Source organism: Atractosteus spatula, chromosome 27 (assembly GCF_055471065.1).
Source record: "Atractosteus spatula isolate fAtrSpa1 chromosome 27, fAtrSpa1.hap1, whole genome shotgun sequence".
Classification (NCBI taxonomy): domain Eukaryota; kingdom Metazoa; phylum Chordata; class Actinopteri; order Semionotiformes; family Lepisosteidae; genus Atractosteus; species Atractosteus spatula.
Genome location: NC_142732.1, coordinates 9,677,586 through 9,700,149, shown reverse-complemented (window position 1 = coordinate 9,700,149; position 22,564 = coordinate 9,677,586). Strand labels below are relative to the sequence as shown.

Here is a 22,564-nt window from a genome sequence, read left to right as displayed (position 1 = left end):
AGGGTGCTATTTAAATTTTTGCCCATTTAAATAATTGCATTGTGAAACCTGTATTATGCGACGCAATACAATGTGACACTAGTGCCATAATCTGTCAGACAAGGACAGCAAAAGATCCCAGCACCGCACTCTGATAGAAACAGGTGTGCTTAGGCCCCTGTTGTCTCCTGAACTGCTGTGGCTCAGTTACCTTTTATGTGCATGGAGAACCGTGCAAAAAAGAGGAGCAAATTCTACATCAAGCAACTCAAGCGTACATCTATCCATGTCTTAGAATTTAAAATTTTTTCAGCCTCACCTCTTGGAGCCCAGCAGAGTTAATCACCGTTCCCCCCCCCCATCGTTCTTGCGCTCTGTGACCCTTAAAGAAGTTGTAATAACGGGGCCATCAGAATTGGAGCGCTGCTGTTCGGAACTGCTGAAAACTGCAAAACACAGCCAGAGCTGACAGGTACTGCATTATAAAGGAACTCTTACTAGCAATTTGCACTTTTATTATGCTCCCCTATTGCTGCTGTGCGCCGAGGGACTGGGGAAGCTCAGCAACAATAGGTATCTGCGACCAGGAGCAGGAAGCACGTCATGTCCTCTCTTTAAGTGCTCCTTGATTGAGTGGGGGGGGAAAAAAGATTATAAGTGGAAAACTCAAAAGTACCTGCAAGAGCAGAGCACGGACTCAGGAGATCTCGGTGTCCTCACTGGTGCCAACACAGATGTCCAGTCCCCTCTTGTGCACCGTCCCGACGAGCCGGTCCAGACCCTTGCCTCTTGCTGCCCCACAGGTAGTGCAGGAATCCTCCATGCTCGATAATCCCCAGAGATGCTTCGTGCAGCCTCTGGGGCGAGGAGCAGCAAAGACCACCGCTGTGCGATGCAGCACAGCTGTCCAACACAACCTTCCTTTCTAACCTGCGGTCCTCTAACACATTATTGTTAGAATACACATATATACAGAGCACCAGAGGTTATGCAATCCCTGGGTGGCATCAGAAGATGGCTGCTTAACGGCCTTTCGTCCTAACCTGCTGTGCCATACCGTCTATTTAGCCACAGAGACTCCAAAGTCACCTGCCCAGAGGGCTGTAGCACAACACACTTTCTAGCACAGATTAATACATCACAAATCCAATGATATTTTATTCCTATGACCCCTGTTAAAAATAAAGGGGTGCGGTAGGAGCTGTTAGATAAATCAATAAATAATTTTCAGGTTCTCAGTGTTTAGTTTTATTCAAGAAGTCCTCACACCAACAGCTGACATACGCACGCACACTTTTGGTACAGTATTCATTTCCGCTCCGTTTGTGCACCAGTCTTCTCTTGCTATTTAGAGTAAGGCTGTCCCGCTACAGGGAAATATTCAATGTGTTCAGGTTTCTCCTTGTCAAGCACATTCAAATGCAAACATCTGATGTATCAAGTTTGCACTAGACACAGCACAGGTCATCTCCACAACATTAAAAACCATAGCTAAAAAAGCCCTCCAGGCCACACCTTGCCCACCATCTCAGCTTTTGTGCAACTCATCCTGGTGTAACTCTGTAAAATGGATACCTCCAACCAGGCCAGGCCATTAACTTGCCCGAAAGTCATATTCTGCTTAAACATGTTCAACATCAAGGTACAAGAGCAAGAAACAGACACACGGCGCTCGTTTTTGGAGTCCATCCCTTAGATCAGTGGAACTGGCCACAAAAAGCTCAATGCTGTTACATCTTACACCCCTTATCTTTATATTCTTCAGTATTTAACTGGGTGTTTTTTGGCAGGTCCGTTTCACAAGCTCACCTTTGCTTGTATTACTTGCTGAACCCCCAGTTCTAGAGCAGCTTTGTGGATGGTCATTTTGGGCCAAGGGTAGGTTTCTGCACCTTCTGTCTCCTTCTGCATCCTCCTGTTCTTGTCAGACTTCAAAAACTTTGAAAGTCAGTCCTGGGAACGACTTACGAAGAGCAAACGGCAAAATGACAGTCTCTCTGTAGTTGTGGGGAAGGGAAGGATGATCACGTTCACAGTTTTACTTCTGACCAACAGAGCCTAGCCTCGAGCTGCACAAAATCGCCAGCATCCATCGCAGCAGATTAGTTTCTTTTAAACACTAACATTACACACACTTATAAAGCAGAATCTATAAGATTACACCAGTTACATGTCTAGATCTTTTTGTTTTAGTTTAAAATTACAGCTCTTCCAAGAGGATAATGTGTCCATGTGTCCAGTTTCTGTACATTACTAGTTTTGTGAAATGCTACCAGGGTTTTGATGGTAGATTGCTTTTAACCGCTGAGCAGGTCGTCTTTAAAAGCACAACAGCTTTTCTCTCTCGCTTTGACGCTGAAAACACAATGTAGACTTGTGTCACGACACAATACAGATGCAGCTTCAACTGTAATGTGACTTGCATTTCTTAAGTCCAGGAAGTCTTAAGTCTTAAGACCTGCTGAGAACGCACACTCCTTCAGCCATGTGCAGCATGAAGGTGCTACTCAAGACCTCATAATCCAGCCTCTGCTTTCAGCAAAGCACATCTTTGTCACCACCTTTGTGGCCTTAACCCACTGGGATATTGCTGGAAGGCAGGACTGACAGTCTTGAAATCCATTGCTCCAAATCCAAGCACGCATTAGGAGACAGACAGATGGACAGAATCACGGTACGTTACAGTACAGCAGCAGGAACAACTTGGCGCTCTGCAAGGGCAGTTCTGCTTCCTCCCCAGGCAATGATCCAGGATTAATCTACTAGACCTCAACGGACGGGCACTCGAGGACACAATCTGAGATGGGAGCCGAGGAGCGACAGCTCCACCAGGTCTGGGGGTGCAGGGACGGGGGACTGGGGGGGGTGGTAAGACGACGAGATGAAGACGAGCCCTCCCTTGCCCTCCACCCCTCCCCCACCTTGGCTTTCCTCTCCTTGCAGTGGCGACCCTCCCTCTAGATGCCCCAGTAGGGGGCCAGGTTCCTGCGGTCCCTTTCGTAGACGTCCGGGATGATCCCGTAGGGCGTCTGCACCATTTTGACGGAGTTCCTGCCGAAGAGCTTCCGCTCGTACTCGATCAGCTGCCTCCAGAAGCCGGCGTTGGGGCGGATGACCGGCCGGCGGGCCTTCACCCAGGCGTGGGCCTCGGCCAGCGAGACGCGGTGGTATTTCATGAGGTAGGCCAGGCACAGGGAGGCCGAGCGGCTCACGCCGGCCGCGCAGTGCACCAGCACGGCCCCGCGCTTCCGGCCCACGCTGTGGATCTTGTCGGCCACGCTGTCGAAGTACAGGGAGATGGGCGAGTGGGGCATGTCCGCCAGGGGCACCTTGACGTACTCCACGTGGGGCCAGTTGAAGTTGGGCAGCTCGATGGTGGCATTGACCACGCAGGTGATGCCCTTGGACAGCAGCAGGCTGCGGTTGGAGGCCACGTTTCCCCGGCTCAGGAAGAGGGAGGGCGTGATCTGGGCGATGCCGCCCAGCACTCCCGACTCGGGCACCAGCCTGGGCACGGCGGTGGGCACCACCGAGCTGCGGTGATGGTGGTGGTGGTGGTGGTGGTGGAAGAAGGCCTGACTTCGGGAACTCATCGAGAAAGAGGGAGAGGAGACGGACAGAGAGAAGGAGACTGGTGGAGACTGTGGAGGGACGAGGCGGGGGGTGGGAGTCGCCCTTCAGAACACAACAGCCATGGTCCCGCTGGCGTCACAATCCGGCGCGCCCGCAGAGCCACCTGCAGAGACAAGGCATGACGGAAAGGTCAGCTTTCAGTCTTCCAGACGGACCAATTTAGCAGCTGGCCGGTTGATCGCTAGGAAATCGGATTTCGGAACTGCAACGACACGGAGAAAATCCTGGAGAGCCATCTCGGAGGATCTGAAAAACCAGTTAGACAGACAACAGCTGCTTATACTGCCATAAACGCTCGGTCTGCGTCCAGAGTTCGCTGGAGAAACCACCCTACAGTAATTCCTGCTGTTCGCCTGCACAAAACAGGAAAGTATTATTTTCTACAAAACATGAGGAGGCTCAAGGGAAAACAAGATCTTCTGCTCAATCCCAGGATTCTGTGCTCACAGCTGCCAATACTATACAGCCACAGGGCGCTCCTTCTACAGTTTGTTTTTAAAATCTTGTGTGCGGTGTCTTGCAACTCTGTCCAACTGTCTGTCCAGCAACTGTGTTACTGTGGCACATTTCTTTTAACCCGCTGTGTCAATATTGATAGAAAATCTTAAGAGCCACTGGCTGTGCTAGAGGAAGCGGTGTTTATTTAAAGCCTGGCAGTATTAATATAATGGAGGGCAGTGTGGCACAGAGGTCATCGCTGACAACAGCTGCTCGAAATTGCTCTGTGCTGGTGTCCTACAGCCGAGCAGCGTTCCAGGAAGGGACAACAGACACACCACTGAGGTGGGGTTGAAAACACCAATAGAGACACACTGCTGAACTTTAATTTTTTCCAATAATACCACCATAAAAGCAGTAATTAAATTCAGCCCTGGTGGAGCTGTTGCTCATGCACTCAAGCTGGGTAGGAAGCGAGGACACACTGATAGAGGAGACCAGGAATCTGGTACAGCAAGCAGTACTGTTCCGGAAGGGAAACCTGTTTGTGTGCTGTGCTTTAGAAAGGGAAAGACTAGGTAAAGGCCTACTTCAGGAACATCCAGTCAATAAACACCTGTTAAAAATGTGACAGAAAGAACACTTTTTCTGACCATTTATAAAACAGTCCTCCACTGAAGTATGACAGAATTCTCCTTTTCTCCGAGTCCTGCACTGCAGTCTGTAGCTAGCACCATGCCTGCAAGTGTTTCCCACTCTGCTGCTATTTACACTGTAGCCACACATCAGCTAGAAGGCTTATAAATATTGAGTTTGTACTCAAATGGCCGTGTGTAAATACACAGGCAGGCTGAAGACCACTGGACTGAAAAGGGCTGGGCAAGTCCTAGGGAGAGATTAGACACCAGGATTTTCCTGCAACGCCACAGCATTGCTTTTTTCGGAGAATACAAGGATTCGGCACAGGCTGGAGCTGTCCGGGGTGGTGAAGGACCAGAATCTGCAGGGTGACTGATCAGGACCGGCCTGGGAGAGGACTAGGGGCTGGGCCACTGGAGGACTGTCCGATTCTCGAGACATGTGCAGCCCCTGCGCTGTGTTACACGACAACCAAGGAGAATCTCCATGCTTTTAAAATCTCTCTGCACTCATCTGGAAACTTGTCAGATTTTTGTTGGAAACAAAAGGGAGTTTATTGCAAACACAGCTGGACATCAAGTGAACCCAAATGCACTGCTTCCTCTGAGCCTCAAAGATGACACCTTTCTCTGTGAAAGATTTAACTATAAATGGCAACCTATCTGAACATGGGTTCCTAAAGCCCAGAGTCCAGATTTAGTTCAAAAATATTAATCATCTTTCATTTACAGTTTTTTCCATGAACCATCAACTCAAGGTATGTGTCAATAAAACAACACAAGGGCAAAATCAATAGAGACAGATATACACAAACATATTAAATAGAATCACTAGGTATGGAAGTGAGCTTTCAGATGGCATGCGTACCTCCCAAAAGCCATAGCATAGCCCGATATTATCCAGTGGTTTTCCATAGCATAAAACTGCACTGAAGCAGAAACACTCTGACAAAAAAAATGCCTTCAATACACAATTCTATACCATGCACAACTAACACACACCTGATTATTTACCATAAAAAACACAAGACATCCAACAAATGAAGCTTCAGATCTTCATCATATGCAAAACCTGCTATACAGCAATGGCAAAACAAATTAAATACAGAAGAACTTTTCAGTCCATAGCTGTTTCTATACTGTTACCTGTATTGTTCTAGCTCAAGTGCAACTGCTCTTTATGACCGACACTGCAGGCAGGCTAGCCCATGCAGAATCAACACCACACTTCCCGCTGGCCAGTTTCTGCTCTTAGAAAAAAACTTCAGATGGGAGCCCAGCTCCTCCTCAACACATCTGCACTTTCAAGGCTGTCCACCAGGAACATCCATCAGCTGGAGGGCCTGGGAACAGAGGGCCAGTGGACAGACCCCCGTCTCACAAAACTGTCCCTCTCTGCGGGACTGGGCATGCTAAAGCAGGGAGTGTGGATGGACAGACATTCGAGTATCCCCTCCTACAGACTGAGTGCTTTCCTCTCGTCTGATACTGGAAATCCTGCTGTGAGGGAACGGACTTGTTGCTATCCTGCCTGTTCTGCACATTTATTATAATAATCATAATTGTTGCCGTTATTGCGACTGTCATTCTGAAGCTAATTTTTTTCCCCTTCACTGAACAAACAAGCAAGCTCTCCTTAAAAAAGAAAAAGATTTCCACATGAAAGCTGACTTTCATCTGCACTTTACAGCCCAGCGCTGATCGGGAGCGAGGTGACAAAAGAAACCGGGATCCATCTGGTATGATGTTTTTCTTGAGCACCAGTGTGGAACAGGGGTGGTTACCTTTGCCCTGTGTGAGGACCATAGGATCAGACCAGAAAGCGATTCTTATGGGAACCTGGTGCCCTGTCTCGCCATGCCTACATCTTTATACATCTTCTCTTTATAAAGCTCTTTATCCCTGGACACACTCCTGCTGAAAAGCAGCTCAGGCTAGAAGTAAACATCACAATGGCACCCGAGATCTGAACATGCGTCTTTTGGGAAAACACGCTAGAAAGCGCCGCTCGGTCTCCCTCAGCTCCGTTTATCCATGTGATCACATGACACTCTGCCATGTAGCTCAGAGGACCATTCCAGCAGATCACTGCACAAGCTCAAACCCCTCCTGGCATCACACTGGTCTAACACTGGAAAACCTCCTGACAAGCCCAACAAGATGACAGGAAGCAAACTACTGTGTCTGTTCAGGTTCTGCTGGCTTGTTTTCGGCTTCAGGCCTCTTCCCGGGCAGCAGAGAGGCGTTGGTTGGGAATCTGCCTGCTGCAGCTCAAGCATGGATGGAGCAGAGCAGTGCCGGGGGGGGGGGGGGGGGGTTGACAATCCACCAGCCCCCCCCCACCCCACCCAGCGCTCTCACCCAGCCTCCCTAACAGGCTTCAATGAGCGAATCAGATCGGCTCTGTGCCCCAGAAGCAGCTGTGTCCCCAGATCCCTGGCACTGCGGACTCCCAGAAGGACACTGGCCAGGACAGAGAGTGTCCAGCAGTGTCCCTAACAGAGCTCAGGCCTGGCATCACGCATTCATTTCACAAAGGCTGAAGAAATGAAATCGAGAAATGTAACAGCTGCTGAAGATACAGCAGGCTGATACAGATCCAGATGTCCCACAGCACCAGGAAAGAGCACAGACTGAAATGTAGCTCACATGAGCATAGACATAAGATCATTTCAGACTAAAAACTCATCGAGGTGTGCACACATACAAACGCATACTTATATAAACCCTTTAGCATATCACAGAACTAAAGATCGCTCCAGAATACCTAGGAATATACTGAAGACCATAAAAGGATTTGTCTTCCTGCTGACGTACGTTTAGAGCCAACATCAATCTAACGCTACCCACAGATGTTACGAAGCTTTAAAAAAAAAAAATCCTTGTCGCTATTAAAATGAGTTCAGGGCTGAAAGTCTGCTTGAGAGTGTGAAAGCTGCATCTTTGTGGAAGAGCGCCAGGCCTCCACTGCTACTCCCAGGCTACAAGGCTCCCTTGCCTGGTGTCCTTGTCTTGGGGTGTGAATAAGGGAGATGGGCTGCTTGGCCAGATAAAGCACGTATCATTTCTTTCAATCTTACTTTATTTCTCCTTGTTTTACTGGAGAAGGTGGGAGAATAAAAAAAGGGGACAAAACGCACACCTGCTCTGAAGCACTGATGTCCAGCTGCCATCACAGAGCCCGGCACTTAGCTGATTCACAGAGTTCTGCCGTGTGTGAGCAGAATGACCCGAGACTGAGAACAACTCCTCTTCCTCTCGCACAAAGGCCGATCGATTTTACTGGGTTGGTGTTAAAAAAAAAACCTTTTGCTGGAGAAACCAATAGAGCCCAAGGGAGTAACAACAACAAGACCATCGGCCAAAAACTCCTTCCTAAAGCAGGAACAAATTCCTAAATTCCTCAAACTCCTACGCCGGGAAAGTATGTCGCCCTCCTTAGATGCTCCATTTCAGAACTTGGAGGCAACCAGTTCTGTAACTGCTCTCTCGGTTGTGCTGACTGACAGTTCAACGATTAAGGAGCTGGCTGTCGCAGGATCCTGGAATGGAATGGAACAGATTGGAAGCAACAAGGGTTGAGCAGTCCTGCCTAAAGGTCACAGTTGTCTGTGGAGACAGAATAACCCACTGCACAAGAGACACCTACTCTCACAGTGGGCCCCAGCGTGTGTGCCACCCCATAAACAACCCAGCCCGTCGCTCAGGGTGTGACCCTGAGCCTGTCAGCAATGGCACAGCAAGGCGCCCCAGAGGTTTCCTCCCCACGGGTGAGAATCTTCAGGGATAGCTTTCCCCACGTGCCAGCAGAAAACTGTAGCCTCCAGTGACAGCTGTAACGTCTCAATCTCAACACGCCCTGAGCTCTGGTTCCCTCTGCACAGGGTGCAGAGATGATTGATCACATGAGCCCAAAAACTGCCCCCCCCCCCCACCAAGTTCAGAATGCACAGCAATAGAGAGTCAACCCGAAAACTCTCAAACAGGACCGATGTGGCCACAGCTGTAGAAAGCAATGCCAAGCAGAAAGCTTCTTATTGCTGCCGAGGGTGGAGGCACCCCAGAGTGTGAGATATTATCTTAGACTCTGGACGGGACACCAGACTGTGATAAGGCACACACACCCAGCTGCATGGGATATTGTAAGGGTGGATCTATTAAAACAGACAAATTATCTAATTTGCTAACCTAGCCTCTATGTGACTGGAATATAGTTTAAAAAAACAGGCTGGACCTGGAGACAAGCAAAATAGAAGTGAAGAACATGCAAACTAATACAGAAAACTCCCCAATCTGGTACTAAACACAGAAACTGGGAGCTTTGTGCATGCAGCATTCCAGAGCCAATTGCCAGTATGTTGCTTGTATCTAAATGTGTTCCAAGAGAGACAGCCCTTTCTTTCAGGATCCAGGAGGAAAGTCTCTCTGGTGGAAGGATGGGAATCCTGCTCTTTTTGTTGACACGCTGTGAGGGGGCAGACAAAGGCGTCCACTCCAGGCTGGGGCAGATCTGAACTCACAACTCTCAACTGGCAGCCCACTGAAGCCCAGCAGGTGTGAGCCTGGTCAGTACCTGGATGGGAGACCTCCTGGGAAAAACTAAGGTTGCTGCTGGAAGAGGTGTTAGTGGGGCCAGTAGGGGGCGCTCACCCTGCGGTCTGTGTGGGTCCTAATGCCCCAGTATAGTGACGGGGACACTATACTGTGAAAAGGTGCCGTCCTTCAGATGAGATAAAACTGAGGTCCTGACTCTCTGTGGTCATTAAAAATCCCAGGTGTTTCTCAAAAAGAGTAGGGGTGTTACCCCAGTGTCCTGGCCAAATTTCCCCCTGACCTTTACCAGTCATGGCCTCCTAATAATCCCCATCTCTGAATTGGCTTCATCACTGTTCTCCTCCCCACTGAGAGCTGGTGTGTGGAGAGAGTAGTGGGGCTGCACACTGGTGGTGGTGGAGGGGATCCCCATTACCTGTAAAGCACTTTGAGTGGAGTGTCCAGAAAAGCGCTATATAAGTGTAAGAAATTTATTTACTTCCCTGGGAGCCCATCCCGTCTTAGTGACAATATAGGAAATGCATCCCAACCTCACAGGAAGTAACACAGAAGAGATCAGCTCACTTTGGTACAGAACATGCTCTGCTCCTGCTGGCACAGCGAAGGAAAGGAAACCCGAGCACACAAGAACATGAGGCTCCTGAAAACAGGAGGAGGCCATTCAGCAAATAGTTCTTCTTCGCCAACTGCTCCGAGAACATTTCTCAATGTTGGTGCATCACCAGCAGCTGCTCTTATTTTTGAAAAACCCTTTAAGAATACATTTTGACCCTATTAGCTCTCACATCACTGCTGGTACTGGAATACATTCTTGTCTGGCTGATGCCTGTACAATAACACTCCCAGATGCCCACAGGATGGAAAACATCCCTGACTGACTGACAAGGCTTTTGATAATCGTTGCGTAGTGCAGACAGACATTACCGTCTCAGGTCAGCTAAGGTGTGTTTGGATATCTTAATCCTGGTCGGACAGAAGCAACAGCGCAAGCAGCCTATTTGCTTTTTTCACTTCTGAAAAAAATTGGGTTGTTTTTTCCCCCAGTTGCAGCCTGGTTGCACAAGGCATACTTTCTGCAGTCTATTTACTGGCAATCAGCCCCCAGGTTTTCCAGAAAACTAGCTTCATGGAACAGATTTCTTCTGCTCGTTACAGAATAAACAAAGGAGAGGACAGGCCCAGAGATGGGACGAGGAACACATGCAAGAGCACATAAAGCCAGCCAGCAATGACCTGCCCCCCCCCCCCCCCCGCCTGCTGGAGGGGCTCATCGGTTTTCAATCAACACGTCACCAGGGGCCAAACCCACTAAGAGACGCAGCTGAGAATCAGACGCAGATTAATCACAGAGGACAGGTTCCTGAACGCACGCAGCTACACAATGTGCTGCAGAAGATCTACAGACAAACTCCTCCTCGGGCATTTTCAAGCCAAGACAAAGAGGTGGGGGGGGGGGGGGGGGTCTCTCCAGTGCTGATCAGGGGCTGCGAGTCTGAATTTGCACTTTCTGAAGCTAGAGAGCTGGCAGTTACAGTTTGTGCACACATCTGCTCTAAGAACATAACATCGGAATGGATCCTTCACAAACTCAACAACCTGCTCTGAGGTGGTATCCCCTTCCCAGTCCGCAGCCAGTGTTATCCTGCTTGTTGGCCGACTCTGCAGGCTACCCTCCTCACACTGCTGGCCAATACGAACAATCAAAAAATCAAATCCATTATTTCTCCTTTCTGAAACCTCTCCTGAGAGCGCGATCACCACAATGGGTAAGTCTCGGCACCTGCTGTCCTCCCGCTGGCACAAACGACGTTATGGCGCGGCGTGCAAAACCACACTTCGGGGTGCAGACAGCAGAATTGAATTCGCCTCCACACGAGGCTCCGAGGTCCAGTCAGCGTGCGGACAAAGGTGCTCTTTTGTTAGAGAGAGTGGCGCAATGCTTGATCCCTCACCCAGGCGCTGCTTGAAACCAAGTGAACAGGCTCGGACTACAAAGTCTGTCCAGGCCAGCCAGCGCTGGTGTGTTAATACAGTCCCCAGTGATGGAGCCCCAGGTCATATAGTTCTGGAACTACGCAGGAGGCCAAGCCCTGTTGATCTACTCGGTAAATAATTCATCTGAAACTCCACGCCAAAATATGTTTGCACTTCCTGAAAACCAGTGGAAATGTCCCTGCTTCTTGCCTGTATTTTGCTGGATGCACATTACTGCAGCATTGGAGTAAATCTGTGTAGACTAATATTAATAATTGCTTACACTTATATAGCGCTTTTCTGGACACTCCACTCCAAGCACTTTACAGGTAATGGGGATCCCCTCCACCACCACCAGTGTGCAGCCCCACCTGGATGATGCACCAGTACTCTCCCCACACACCAGCTCTCAGTGGGGAGGAGAGCAGAGTGATGAAGCCAGTTCAGAGATGGGGATTATTAGGAGGCCATGATTGCTAAAGGCCAGGGGGAAATTTGGCCAGGACGCCAGGGTTACACCCCTACTCTTTTCGAGAAACACCCTGGGATTTTTAATGACCACAGAGAGTCAGGACTTCGGTTTTACGCCTCATCTGAAGGACGGCGCTTGTTTACAGTATAGTGTCCCCATCACTATACTGGGGCATTAGGACCCACACAGACCGCAGGGTGAGCGCCCCCTGCTGGCCCCACTAACACCTCTTCCAGCAGCAACCTTGGTTTTTCCCAGGAGGTCTCCCATCCAGGTACTGACCAGGTCTCAGCGCAGGACTCTGCCTGCAGAGAACTGGGACTCCACGCACCTCTCACACTTGCAACAGCACCCTGGACGTTCGTTGGCGTCCTGCTTACAAGCGATTGCTTCTAGCAGCACGGGGAAGCTGGCTCTGCGCTGGGCAGCGAGTGAGACGATGGCCTGGCGGCGCAATCTGGGGGGGTCAACAGCTCGTGGCACCATGGCTACAGGGGTGCCAGGGTCCCCTAAACCCTGAAACCTCCTCCCAGCCAGTCCTGGAACTGGGGGGACACTCAGAGGACACAGAGCAATTGAGACGCAAATGTGTGTCAGAGAAATATACCAGGCCCCCAGAGACCCCCTTCACTACACACGGCTCACGTTCGGCCCACCTTCAGTGTGGTGTGGAGAGGGGAATCACTTTGCACAATTCATGCACAAGCAAAATCAGACTGATGGACCTAACAACACAGTCTCTTCACCAATAACAAGCAGCTACCAGCTGCCCGATTCTCTTGATATCCAACATCAGAGGACTTCACAACAACAGAAACGATACACCTGGGGCACTGACGGACTTGATCAATAATTGCGGGATGCAAAGGCTTATTTTTTTAAATCAACACTACAGACAAAAGCCGATAGAAGTGACAAAATGCTGCTTTTTAATTAGCAATTTTAGCTCCTCAAGCTGTTGCTGCCGCCTCAGGCACCCGGAATCTTCCAGTAGCCTCAAGAAGCCGAGCGTCAGCTGTCCTCCAGGCAGCTGTGGACTACTTCTGATTCGAGGAAGCCTTTGAAATCAAGGTCTTTACGGCCTTTCCCCCCCCCCCAACCCCACCAGCTAGGCGGCAATTTGAAAGAAATTGCAGAGTGCAACAGGGTCGGATCGCGGCAGGCGCAAGACATCGGGCCGTCATCTGGCGCCCACACTTCCCAACAGCACCCCAACCCACAATTTCCTCACCGCGCAGCTCTGACGTCTCCGTGTGAGGAGGAACGGGGCCGAGAACACGGACGTTTCAAATGCCAGTCACGAAAGAAAAGCCGAACTGTGTGTGTGAGCATCGCGCTTCGGGAACAAACCTGCCGACATACGAATGTGTTTCTGCACGCTGAGAGCTGCTAATTACTCATCTGCGCCTTGTTCTTCAGACCCGTTTCTGAACTTACTTTATGACCCGGCCACGGGCAACCCCAGCCTAACGGAAGCGCACCACATCATCCGGCGCCGGGTCCCCCCCCAGAGCAGGAATATTGTGCCGAGGCGAATTCACAGCACGAAAACGAATAAACGTAAGATCTTACTCCAAGTTAGCAGACTGGAGTACAAAGAACGCAGCAGGTTATATACGCAAGTGCCCGAGGCAATATTTATATATAACGCACACAAGCAGTCAAACAGCAGTAATTGGTCTGTCACCTGTTATGCCATCAGAGATAGGAGGCTTATAATTGCATTACAGCGAACAATAAGTTAGCTCCATCCAGAGCTCACTTACGCTCGAAATAACTCCGGTTAATATGCTCAATTACCAAAGGGTTAGGTTCATATATATATATAGTCATTTTTGTCGAATACCGCTATCTCAAAGCGCTTTCCAAAGCGCCCGCCCGGCCGCGCACCACGCAGCGCAGTAACAGGTGCGAGCCGGGGCCACGGGTTTAAGGTGTAATCCAGTTTCTCGTCACCGCAGGAAGACCCGCAACCGCAAAACGCACAACTTCTGCCACGGCAACTTCCGGCATCGCACAGGGTCGCGGTGGAAATCGCGGGGCAAGGGCCAGGCGGCGGCTCGCCACCATCCGCGACGGCGGAGGTCTCGGCGGACGCGCCGCGCCGCAGCGCGCTCACTTACCTCCCAAGGTAGCGGTCTGCTGCTCCAAGCCCCGTCGCTAACGAGCCGCCGGTGACACAACACAATTCACCCACTTCGGGGCTTGACTGGAGACCGGCGCCGCTCTCGAACAGTATCAAACGACTCAACCCGCCGGGGGAAAAAGTATGTGCGAGGGTTATTAACAGCCGAGAGGGGTAAAAAAAAAAAAAGAGCTTACAAACTAACCAGGCAGCCGACGTCGTACAGAAGCTTCGCAAAGTAAAGCCCCGACAGATGAGTGTTCGTTTTTTTTAAAGGAAAAGGCAGCGGGCAGCGCAGGAGGCGGAGGAGCCGAGCCGAGCAGCGCGGAGCCGGCGACCGTGCGTGCGGACTGAGCGCTCGGAGCGCGGACCGCGTGACGGCGGTGCCGAAGCGCCTCCCCTCCTAGCAACGCAGTCCGGACTCCCCGCCCGGGAGAGCTGCGATCCGGTCGTGACGGGGGGGGGGCGGCCCGGCGATGTCATCGAGTCGACCGCGGATCATCGGGAACGCCCCCCCACCACCACCACCGCACCTGACCCAGCATCGATCGCGCACAGACCTGCCTAACTCAGCGCGTCTGGGGGCCCTGTGCTGAACTGCGTGGCCGTAGTACACATAACGTGAATATAATTCCCCTTTCCATGACTAAATCTGCCAATACAAACAAGAGTCGGCAATACCGCGCTGCGAAAGCAAATCTGATCGTATATTCACCACACTATAACCCCCAAATATTCATGGTTTAAAAATGGTAGACCAACACATCCGATTACTGGCTGCCGTCGCATCATCCAGGTGGGGCTGCACACTGGTGGAGGTGGAGGGGATCCCCATTACCTGTAAAGCGCTTTGAGTGGAGTGACCAGAAAAGCACTAAATAAATGTAAGGAATTATTATTATTATTATTATTATTATTATTATTACATTTAAAGTACCGAGAACAGATCGTCCAGGGTTAAGAGAGACAGATCTCCAGCCAGGCTAAATGATTTCCTTATTAATCTTTCCGCCGTGTCATAACCTATTTTGTATTTAAAATATTGTCTCCAATAATAATAAGAAGAAGAAGCATAGCTTCTAATAATCCATTAAATTCACTTCGACATTATTCCGGTTTCGCTGTTAAAGGGTTTTGTGTCGCTTTCCATTTTTGTGCACGTATTACATCAGGGAACCCAATTACAGCAGATTATAAGCACTGAACTAATGGAGAAGGGGAATGAATACGAGGTCTTTAAGGGTTTAATAAGTCTTTACTGAGCGGTGGGGTTTTATTAAGACCACCACTGCCAGACACCCCTCGCGGGTCTGGACCTGTGGGGTACCGCGCAGGAGATCCAAGCTCAAAAGATGGAGAGAGGGGGAGAGAGAGAGAGACCCGGTGCCGGAGGCGCAGAGGAGCGAGAAGTCGCCCAAAAATAGCAGCTACGTGCGGGCGGCCTGTAACACGAGTGGGCGTGTGAGCGAGAAGGATTCCAGCGCAGCCGGTCTCCACGCAGCTCAAGGCAGTGGGGATAAAAAAAACCGCGCAAGCTGGTAACGTGTAGAGGCGCTTCACAAGTGAACTCCTTCCATAAGACACGACCGACCCTTGTACCTGTCCAGGGGGATTCATTCGCGTTCCGGTGAATAGAGTCCCTCGATGAGTTACGTTCTTGAATATCTTATATAAGTACTTCAGATATTAAAGCCATTCTTTGATGTTTCGGATATCTTTGATTTAATATGCAATAACCGGGGCCCACGCCTATAATATGGATGGATGGATTTGCCTGCGTATATAATAAGCAGAAACACGAATCCTGGACAACGCTGTTGTATCCAGGTCTCCCAGCCCAAGTGCCACCAGCTAGTGACTTCCAAAGGCATGGGCGTGGATTTGAGGGAGTAATGTAAGGTTAAGTGAGGTGGTGTGTGCACCAAGGACTGACGTATACCGGCCAACACGCTTCAATGTCCTTATGTTCTCGTGTCGAAGTTTGACTAAGAAAAACTGGGGGGAAAAACGCATTTTCTCCTTACACTTCTCAGCACGTGAAAGTCTTTGAAAATTCCTTCCCACGAACACCAGACATAAAATAATAAGTAAAATATTGTAGGCAGATAGGGTGCCAGAAAGAAGACACCGCCTTGCACACCACATTAGAGCCTCAAATCCGTGTTTTCCTAAAACTTCGATGTAATCCGGCTCTCCTGGGTGAGGATGCAGGACGGTGCACCGGACGTGGCTTTTTTGGGGCTTAAACATCCCTGACAAAGGCGTAACCGACAAGGCGGTACAGTACAGCCCACAGCGGGGAGGAAGGCTTAACACGAGACCTCCTCAACAGCAAGTTCAACGTCAACGTCACCCCTTTGAATGGTGACGTCATCCAAAAAAAGCGCACCACGACGCGGTGACGTCACAGGAAGGAAACACGGACGCGCGTGGCGGAATGCCATTCAAACGCCAGCACCTGCATTAGCGCGACGGAAAACCAGGTGGACTGGAACATTTCAAGACCACGTGCTGCGGTGAAAGCTTTCACAGACTCACGTCAGGTGGCAGGCACAACACACAGAGCGAGCCTGACTGCTGGGCCAGGAAACAGCGGGAGACACGCAGAAAGGGAACTGTGAAGGGGATCTGCCTTCCGAGAGCAAACTGGGCTAAGAAGGACAGGGTAGGTTTCATTAACCTGCTGTGGAACACCCATGAGATTAATCTGGGCAACAAAAAAAGTCACAGGCTGTTTAGTGTCACAACATAACTGGAAACACAGGCAATGCGGGGGAACATGTCACAAGGCCTTGCAGAAGGCAAGAGTGCTTGATCACACAAGGTTACTAAAGCACCAAAATCGCTGTGAAACCTTGAACCGGCCCAGTGCAAGGCCCTGCAAGGGGCTGTCATAGCAGTGCGCAGCCTGGCTAGCAAGACAATAATCAGATACAATGGCTCAGTGTTCAGGAACTGCAGAAAGTGCACACAGAGAAGGCCATGGGCACACCTGATAGCCTGTTAGCCAGAGAACTGCGGCTTTCAGTGAGCTCTCCTGTGCCCGGCCAGCGGTCTCCTGGGACAGCTTGAGTATTCCGATTACAGTCTTTTATTTTTTTTTTTCAAAACAGGCTTGGTTTGGTGCAGAAAGAGAAGGGGAGAAAACGAGAAGGGAGGAGAGGGGTGGCATTCGCTGAACATTTGGAATCGAGAAGAGCTCTAAATTTAAGCCCCCGCATTCCGTAAACGTTTCTGCTGAATGGAAACTGTGACCCATTGATTTTTCACAAAGCCGCCCAGCCTGGCTAATGGCCATGAGTCAGCCTGGCCAGCACTGCGGGCTGCTCTCTGCAACATGAGCCAGTCCAGATCCAGCCCCGTGCTTTCCCCCCCACCCTCCAGCATTCCCACTATAACTCCTCGTCTTGGTTTATCAACCTCTTACTGAACAATGATGGAAAGACATGACATCGTCAATTCCACTGCATACCTGTGCCGATTACCTCTGTGTTTGTCCTAGGACAAAGGTGATGCCCCCCCCCCCCCAGGGGGTCCTGCACGAGGGCCCGGCAAGATCGGTCCTGACCCATCCAGGATCTACCAGGACGCAGCAAATCGAAAGCTCAGCTCGGAAACTGTTATTCTGCTTCAAGAAGAAAAAGAACAAAAACAGTCAAGCTAGCGAGCAAACGAAACACCTGTCTTTATTACTGCTCCGCAGGGAAGTGGGGAGAAGCCCGATCAGCAGACAGCTGCTGGGAAAGTGCAGATGAAGTTATTATTCTGACACAGCACTTAACAGCAGGCAGCTGTGTGTGGAAATGTAATGTTTCAGTGTTGAAAGCCCGGAGGCTTACTGCACTGCACTGCACTGCACTGCACACGGACGGCTGCTTCCTTGGGTGTGTTAAAGAAACGCCAGATGTATTCATAGAGCAGGCAGAGCCCCGCCAGTGCCTGTGTGCCCGGGGGAGATGATGATAATTCTAATTATTATAATTACACACTTATATAGCGCTTTTCTGGACACTCCACTCAAAGCTCTTTACAGGTAATGGGGATCCCCTCCACCACCACTAGTGAGCAGCCCCACCTGGATGATGCACCAGTACTCTCCCCACACACCAGCTCTCAGTGGGGAGGAGAGCAGAGTGATGAAGCCAGTTCAGAGATGGGGATTATTAGGAGGCCATGATTGGTAAGGGCCAATGGAAAATTTGGCCAGGACGCCAGGGTAACACCCCTACTCTTTTTGAGAAACGCCCTGGGATTTTTAATGACCACAGAGAGTCAGGACCTCAGTTTTACGTCTCATCCGAAGGACGGCGCCTGTTTACAGCATAGTGTCCCAGTCGCTATAGTGGGGCATTAGGACCCACACAGACTGCAGGGTGAGCGCCCCCTGCTGGCCCCACTAACACCTCTTCCAGCAGCAACCTTAGTTTTTCCCAGGAGGTCTCCCATCCAGGTACTGACCAGGCTCCCACCTGCTGAGCTTCAGTGGGCTGCCAGCTGTGAGCTGCAGGGTGACATGGCTGCTGGCTATGGAGATGGAGCTCAAGGCTGGGAGGAGCAGACAGAATTGGGCTGAAATGCCTCTCGGGTGAGACCGTGGACACGTCTCCCCAGCGGAGCCAAGCCTTCTACAGTGACGCAGATGCACAAACTACCGCACCCTGCTCTCCGATGGGGAATGGAAGTGGTTGGCGGGCTTTGAGTGGGGCGTCCGCAGAGCAGACCACCGATCTTTCATTCATCAGCCCCATGCAGGGCTCGTGCTGGTTTGTCCTGCGTGATACACAGCTGCTTCTGGTCTCGCCACGAGGGCGCGTGCCCGAGTGGGTGCGGCGGTCTGCGTTGTGTTGCTCCAGTTATAAATCAGACAGACCTCTGATGATTGAGTGCAGTGGCGAGGGGGGAAGAGGAGTCATTTCTGAAAATGTGACTGCCTTCCTCGGCCTGGCTCCCTAATGATCTGACGAGTGTAATTGGAAATGGCCCTGTCGTCCTGAGGTGGGATGAGTAATGTGCTGCTCGAGGACACAATACGTCTCGTATCCTCTATTTTTTTGTTTTCCTCTGGTCATTTTTAATTTTTTTTTACTTACCTGTTTTTTTTCTTACATACTGAGCTTCAAAGGAAACATCTCACTATCTATGCATGTACGGTTTTAGAAAAATACACCACCTGGATATTGATTCAATATTGTTTGCTGTCATTTTGATGAATTGATCTTTTATGACTGACTGTGATTCATGACAGGGGCTCGGATTGTCGCAGAAGGACTAAATCGCCTCATCAGAGAGAGAGCTGATTGGGCTCAGGTGATGAGGGGATTTAAAGAACTGAATGTCAAGCCAGGTGCAAATCATAAATGAAGAAGACTGAAAATAACCAATGTGCCCCACTTTTCAAGAGAAGAATGTCTTCAAGCCACTGGAATCAACACTATTGGCTTCAATAAGCTACCAACCACTAAACGGGACAGATGGGTGTTTTGGGATACTGAGAAAGACTAGCAGCACAGAAATCCAGGTGAGCTGACAAAGCTCCAGTACAAAACTGATTTGGTTCACGTTCTGCCTATAAGAAAGCCTAAATTAATTTCTAAAACTACAACTAAGCACATCAACAAAGTTTCCAGAAACCCTCTGCCCCTTCCGAGAGCCAGCTGCTTTCCGTGAGGGTGGAGGGAACGTTTCTCTGGAGCGACACTCTTTGCACATCAAACCTGTCAGTTTATGTGAACATCTGAGTCAACTATCAGGGCCAGATGCTAATTAGATCAGTTAGTAAGAATCTCGACCACGACGGCTAACCCATTTTAGAGTCCCAGTGCTACATATCGACCATAAATAGCACAGATCAGGCACAGCGGGGGAATAAGGGACTGAGAAAGGCCTTTCTCCCTGGACGTTCACACTGACATCATCCAGCGACTTTTCCATTTCAGACGGAATAGCAAAGCGGATTCCAATCTAAGGCGCCACAGCACTGGTAGTAGCGGACGACGCGAGTGCCACACGGCCACCGAGCTCACTCACAGCACAGTGAGCCGAACTGATGGAAACAAAGGAAAAAGGGGCATGTCATGATTATAGTATAGTCCCAATACCCGTTACACACAACCCGCTGCATGTCCTCGTCATTTCTTTGGTGCGTTTTGTTCCTCCCCGACTGTCCTGGGAGTGGGCGCGAAGTTGCACAGGGAGGGCAACGAGGCTCCCATTCCAGAGCAGCGTGAGCCACTTCAGGATCCACCAGCTGCCGGACCCTTTTCACAGCACCTGACCCGCCGTGTGGAGTCGATAGCGGCCTGGCTTCCTTCTGTAGCACAGGGGGACGAGATTTATACCGGTTTATCCATTTTAAAAAGAACAGTGTGACTCAGGGCTGGTGGAACTCGAGTCATGCTGCTCAGCAATGGGAGTTGTATTTCAAACCTGCCCCCTAAAAGGACGTATAGAGGGAACAAAAATGGCTCTGTGCCACAGGACAGCCAGACTGGTGCGTCTCCACAGAAGAGAGATGTTCAAGCCTGGCTTATGAGGGGAAAGACTGATCTCATCAGCCAGGCTCCCTGCCACTGGTACTGGACCTCTCCAGCGGTGATATGATGAGCTAACACCCCAATAAACACGTGAACAGATCTATGAGCATCAAGCTCCACTAAGGAAGACGGAGAAAAACAAAGTGGTCCTGGAGAACTGCCAGGCCGGAGCCAAATGGGATTCTCTGCAGAAAACCTCAGCCTTGTGCTCCGCCCACCGTCCCGCAACCCCCTTCCTGCTGAGCCCCGGGACAAAGTACACAGGGGCAAAACGCAGACGACAACAGATTTGTGCAGAGCCTAAAAATGGCCCCCGTATAAGTACAACAAGGGATGTACCGTAAACGTCCTGTAGGAGCTACTGCACAGCAACAGGCTTGGAATAACGATGGGGGAGGGCTCGTTATAGCTGATCTCTGCTTGTCTAGAGAAGCACTTGCACAGACCACTGCCTTTCTGATCACCGACGCCACTCTGTATTGGACATGGAAGCACTGCTGACTATGCAAAAGTGGGACCAATAACCTGCAAAGGTTATTTGGGAACTAATGCAGGGCGCTGGCGAAGGGTGTCTTTGTCTTGTCCCAGCTGAAATGACAAGATGCCGGGGTTGTACTGCGTGCAGATGAAGCCCGACCGGTTGAAGTGGCTCCGAGAGCGGAACTGTGCCGTTTCGCCCTGCCCAAAGCAGAACAGCTCCCGCAGGTCCTCCGGAAGGCAGCTCGGCCTGCCTTAGGGACTGCTCCAGGCAAAACACGCGCTGCACAGACAGCCCCCGCTGAACCAACTCAGGCGGGGGGGGGGGAAGAAAAAATACAGAAAAAAACGGACTCATTACCAAACGAGGTATTCATTTTTAGAAAATAAAACCGGGGGCGAAAAAAAGCAGGAGGTTGACGTAACGGGCACGGATAATGAAAGGCAGGCAGTGCGTCACCATGAGGGAGAGATTATAAAGACCCCCCCCTCCCGCCCAGCAAACCTCCGAACTTCCTGATACTCGAGACTGAGAGCTCCAGAATGGCAGAGACCTGGTTGCTATGGAGACCCAGGCTGTTGACAATGGAACAAACAGCTCTAACCTTGGTGATAATTGCTGCCTGGCGATGAAGGCCAGGGGAGGCTTTCGCGCCTCTACCGCCGCGGGGGCCCGGCGAGACCCCTGCCACAAGAGCGCTGGGAGCAAGAGAGACAGCCGCTCTGTTCCGACCACAGGCGAGGGAGAGATTCACTTTGCCCCCGACCTCCAAAGAAACCCGATTGTGTTCTTTGGTGATTTACGAGCCTGTGCGCTCGCTCTCTCCGATGAACGGGGAGGAGAGCAAGCCAGGCTTGTCAGATCCACGAGATCTAGTGTCTTAAACAAAATCCCAGGAGTCTGACAATCCCGTTTACACGCTGCATCTCTTACAAGCACTGAATTGCTATAACCACAGCCCTATATCACTCTGCACAGACAAACGCCTCATACAGAACTGACTAGAATGAACATAAAAAGCAAGTATCGGGGAAGAGATATAGGGACCTTTAACTTAGGCAGGGATGCATGTTCTATAGTGAAAACAACCACCAGACCATCAATCAGACTTGCTGAGCGCCTTGATATCAGCCCAGGCTTTGCGTAAGTAAAAATCGCTTCCGCCCACCCCCCACCCCCGCGTGGCCAGTGAGCTGCAGAGCCTGGGCAAGAAAGTAACTGCAAGGATTTTATTAATGAACAGCGGCGGCGCTTGTGAAGAGTGCAGACGGGGTCACGCACCCAGGCAGGGCAACAGAGGGCGGTGCAGGACCCCCGAGTCCGTCGGGGCGTCGCGCAGCCGCAGGGTTCCAGCGCAGCCAGCGGAGACATGGCGAGGAGAGGCCCGACAGCCCCGTCGCCACGAGTCTGCACTGCTGCCTCCTTAGCAATCTGTGTGACAATTCGCGATTACAATAGTCCTGGAAGAGGGGAACTGCATCGTTCTGCCACTTCACCGTTGGCACCCGATTAAGATGCAAAAATAATCTTGAAAAGCTCCAACCGAGCAACCCGTTAAGTCAGTTTTAAGGAGGCCTGTCTGGGTTGAAAATCTGAAATGGAAAGCAACTCACATCACCCACTCTCCTGTCTTGGTAGACAAGGTCAGGGCGCTACCCCTCCCCAGAATTCCTTGCTACTCTCGTTCCTAGGACTTCCGAGCCTTGTCCTTCGAGACCGGCTTGCTCCACTTCGCTTTTT

At 50.6% G+C, this 22,564-nt stretch overlaps 1 protein-coding gene across 1 annotated transcript; it reads right to left on the bottom strand.

The window, feature by feature from the left end:
* Positions 1-1,203: 1,203 nt before the first annotated feature.
* dusp14 (dual specificity phosphatase 14) lies at positions 1,204-14,285 on the bottom strand. Its single transcript, XM_088907059.1, has 2 exons — positions 13,812-14,285; positions 1,204-3,715 (listed from the first exon to the last, which is right to left on the bottom strand). The coding sequence occupies exon 2, from the start codon at positions 3,570-3,572 to the stop codon at positions 2,937-2,939; it is 636 nt and encodes a 211-aa protein (XP_088763185.1). The 5' UTR covers positions 3,573-3,715; positions 13,812-14,285; the 3' UTR covers positions 1,204-2,936.
* Positions 14,286-22,564: the final 8,279 nt, after the last annotated feature.

Coding starts and splice junctions, on each gene's coding strand:
- dusp14 (XM_088907059.1), bottom strand. CDS start 3,572: ATGAGTTCCCGAAGTCAGGCCTTCTTCCACCACCACCACCACCACCAC.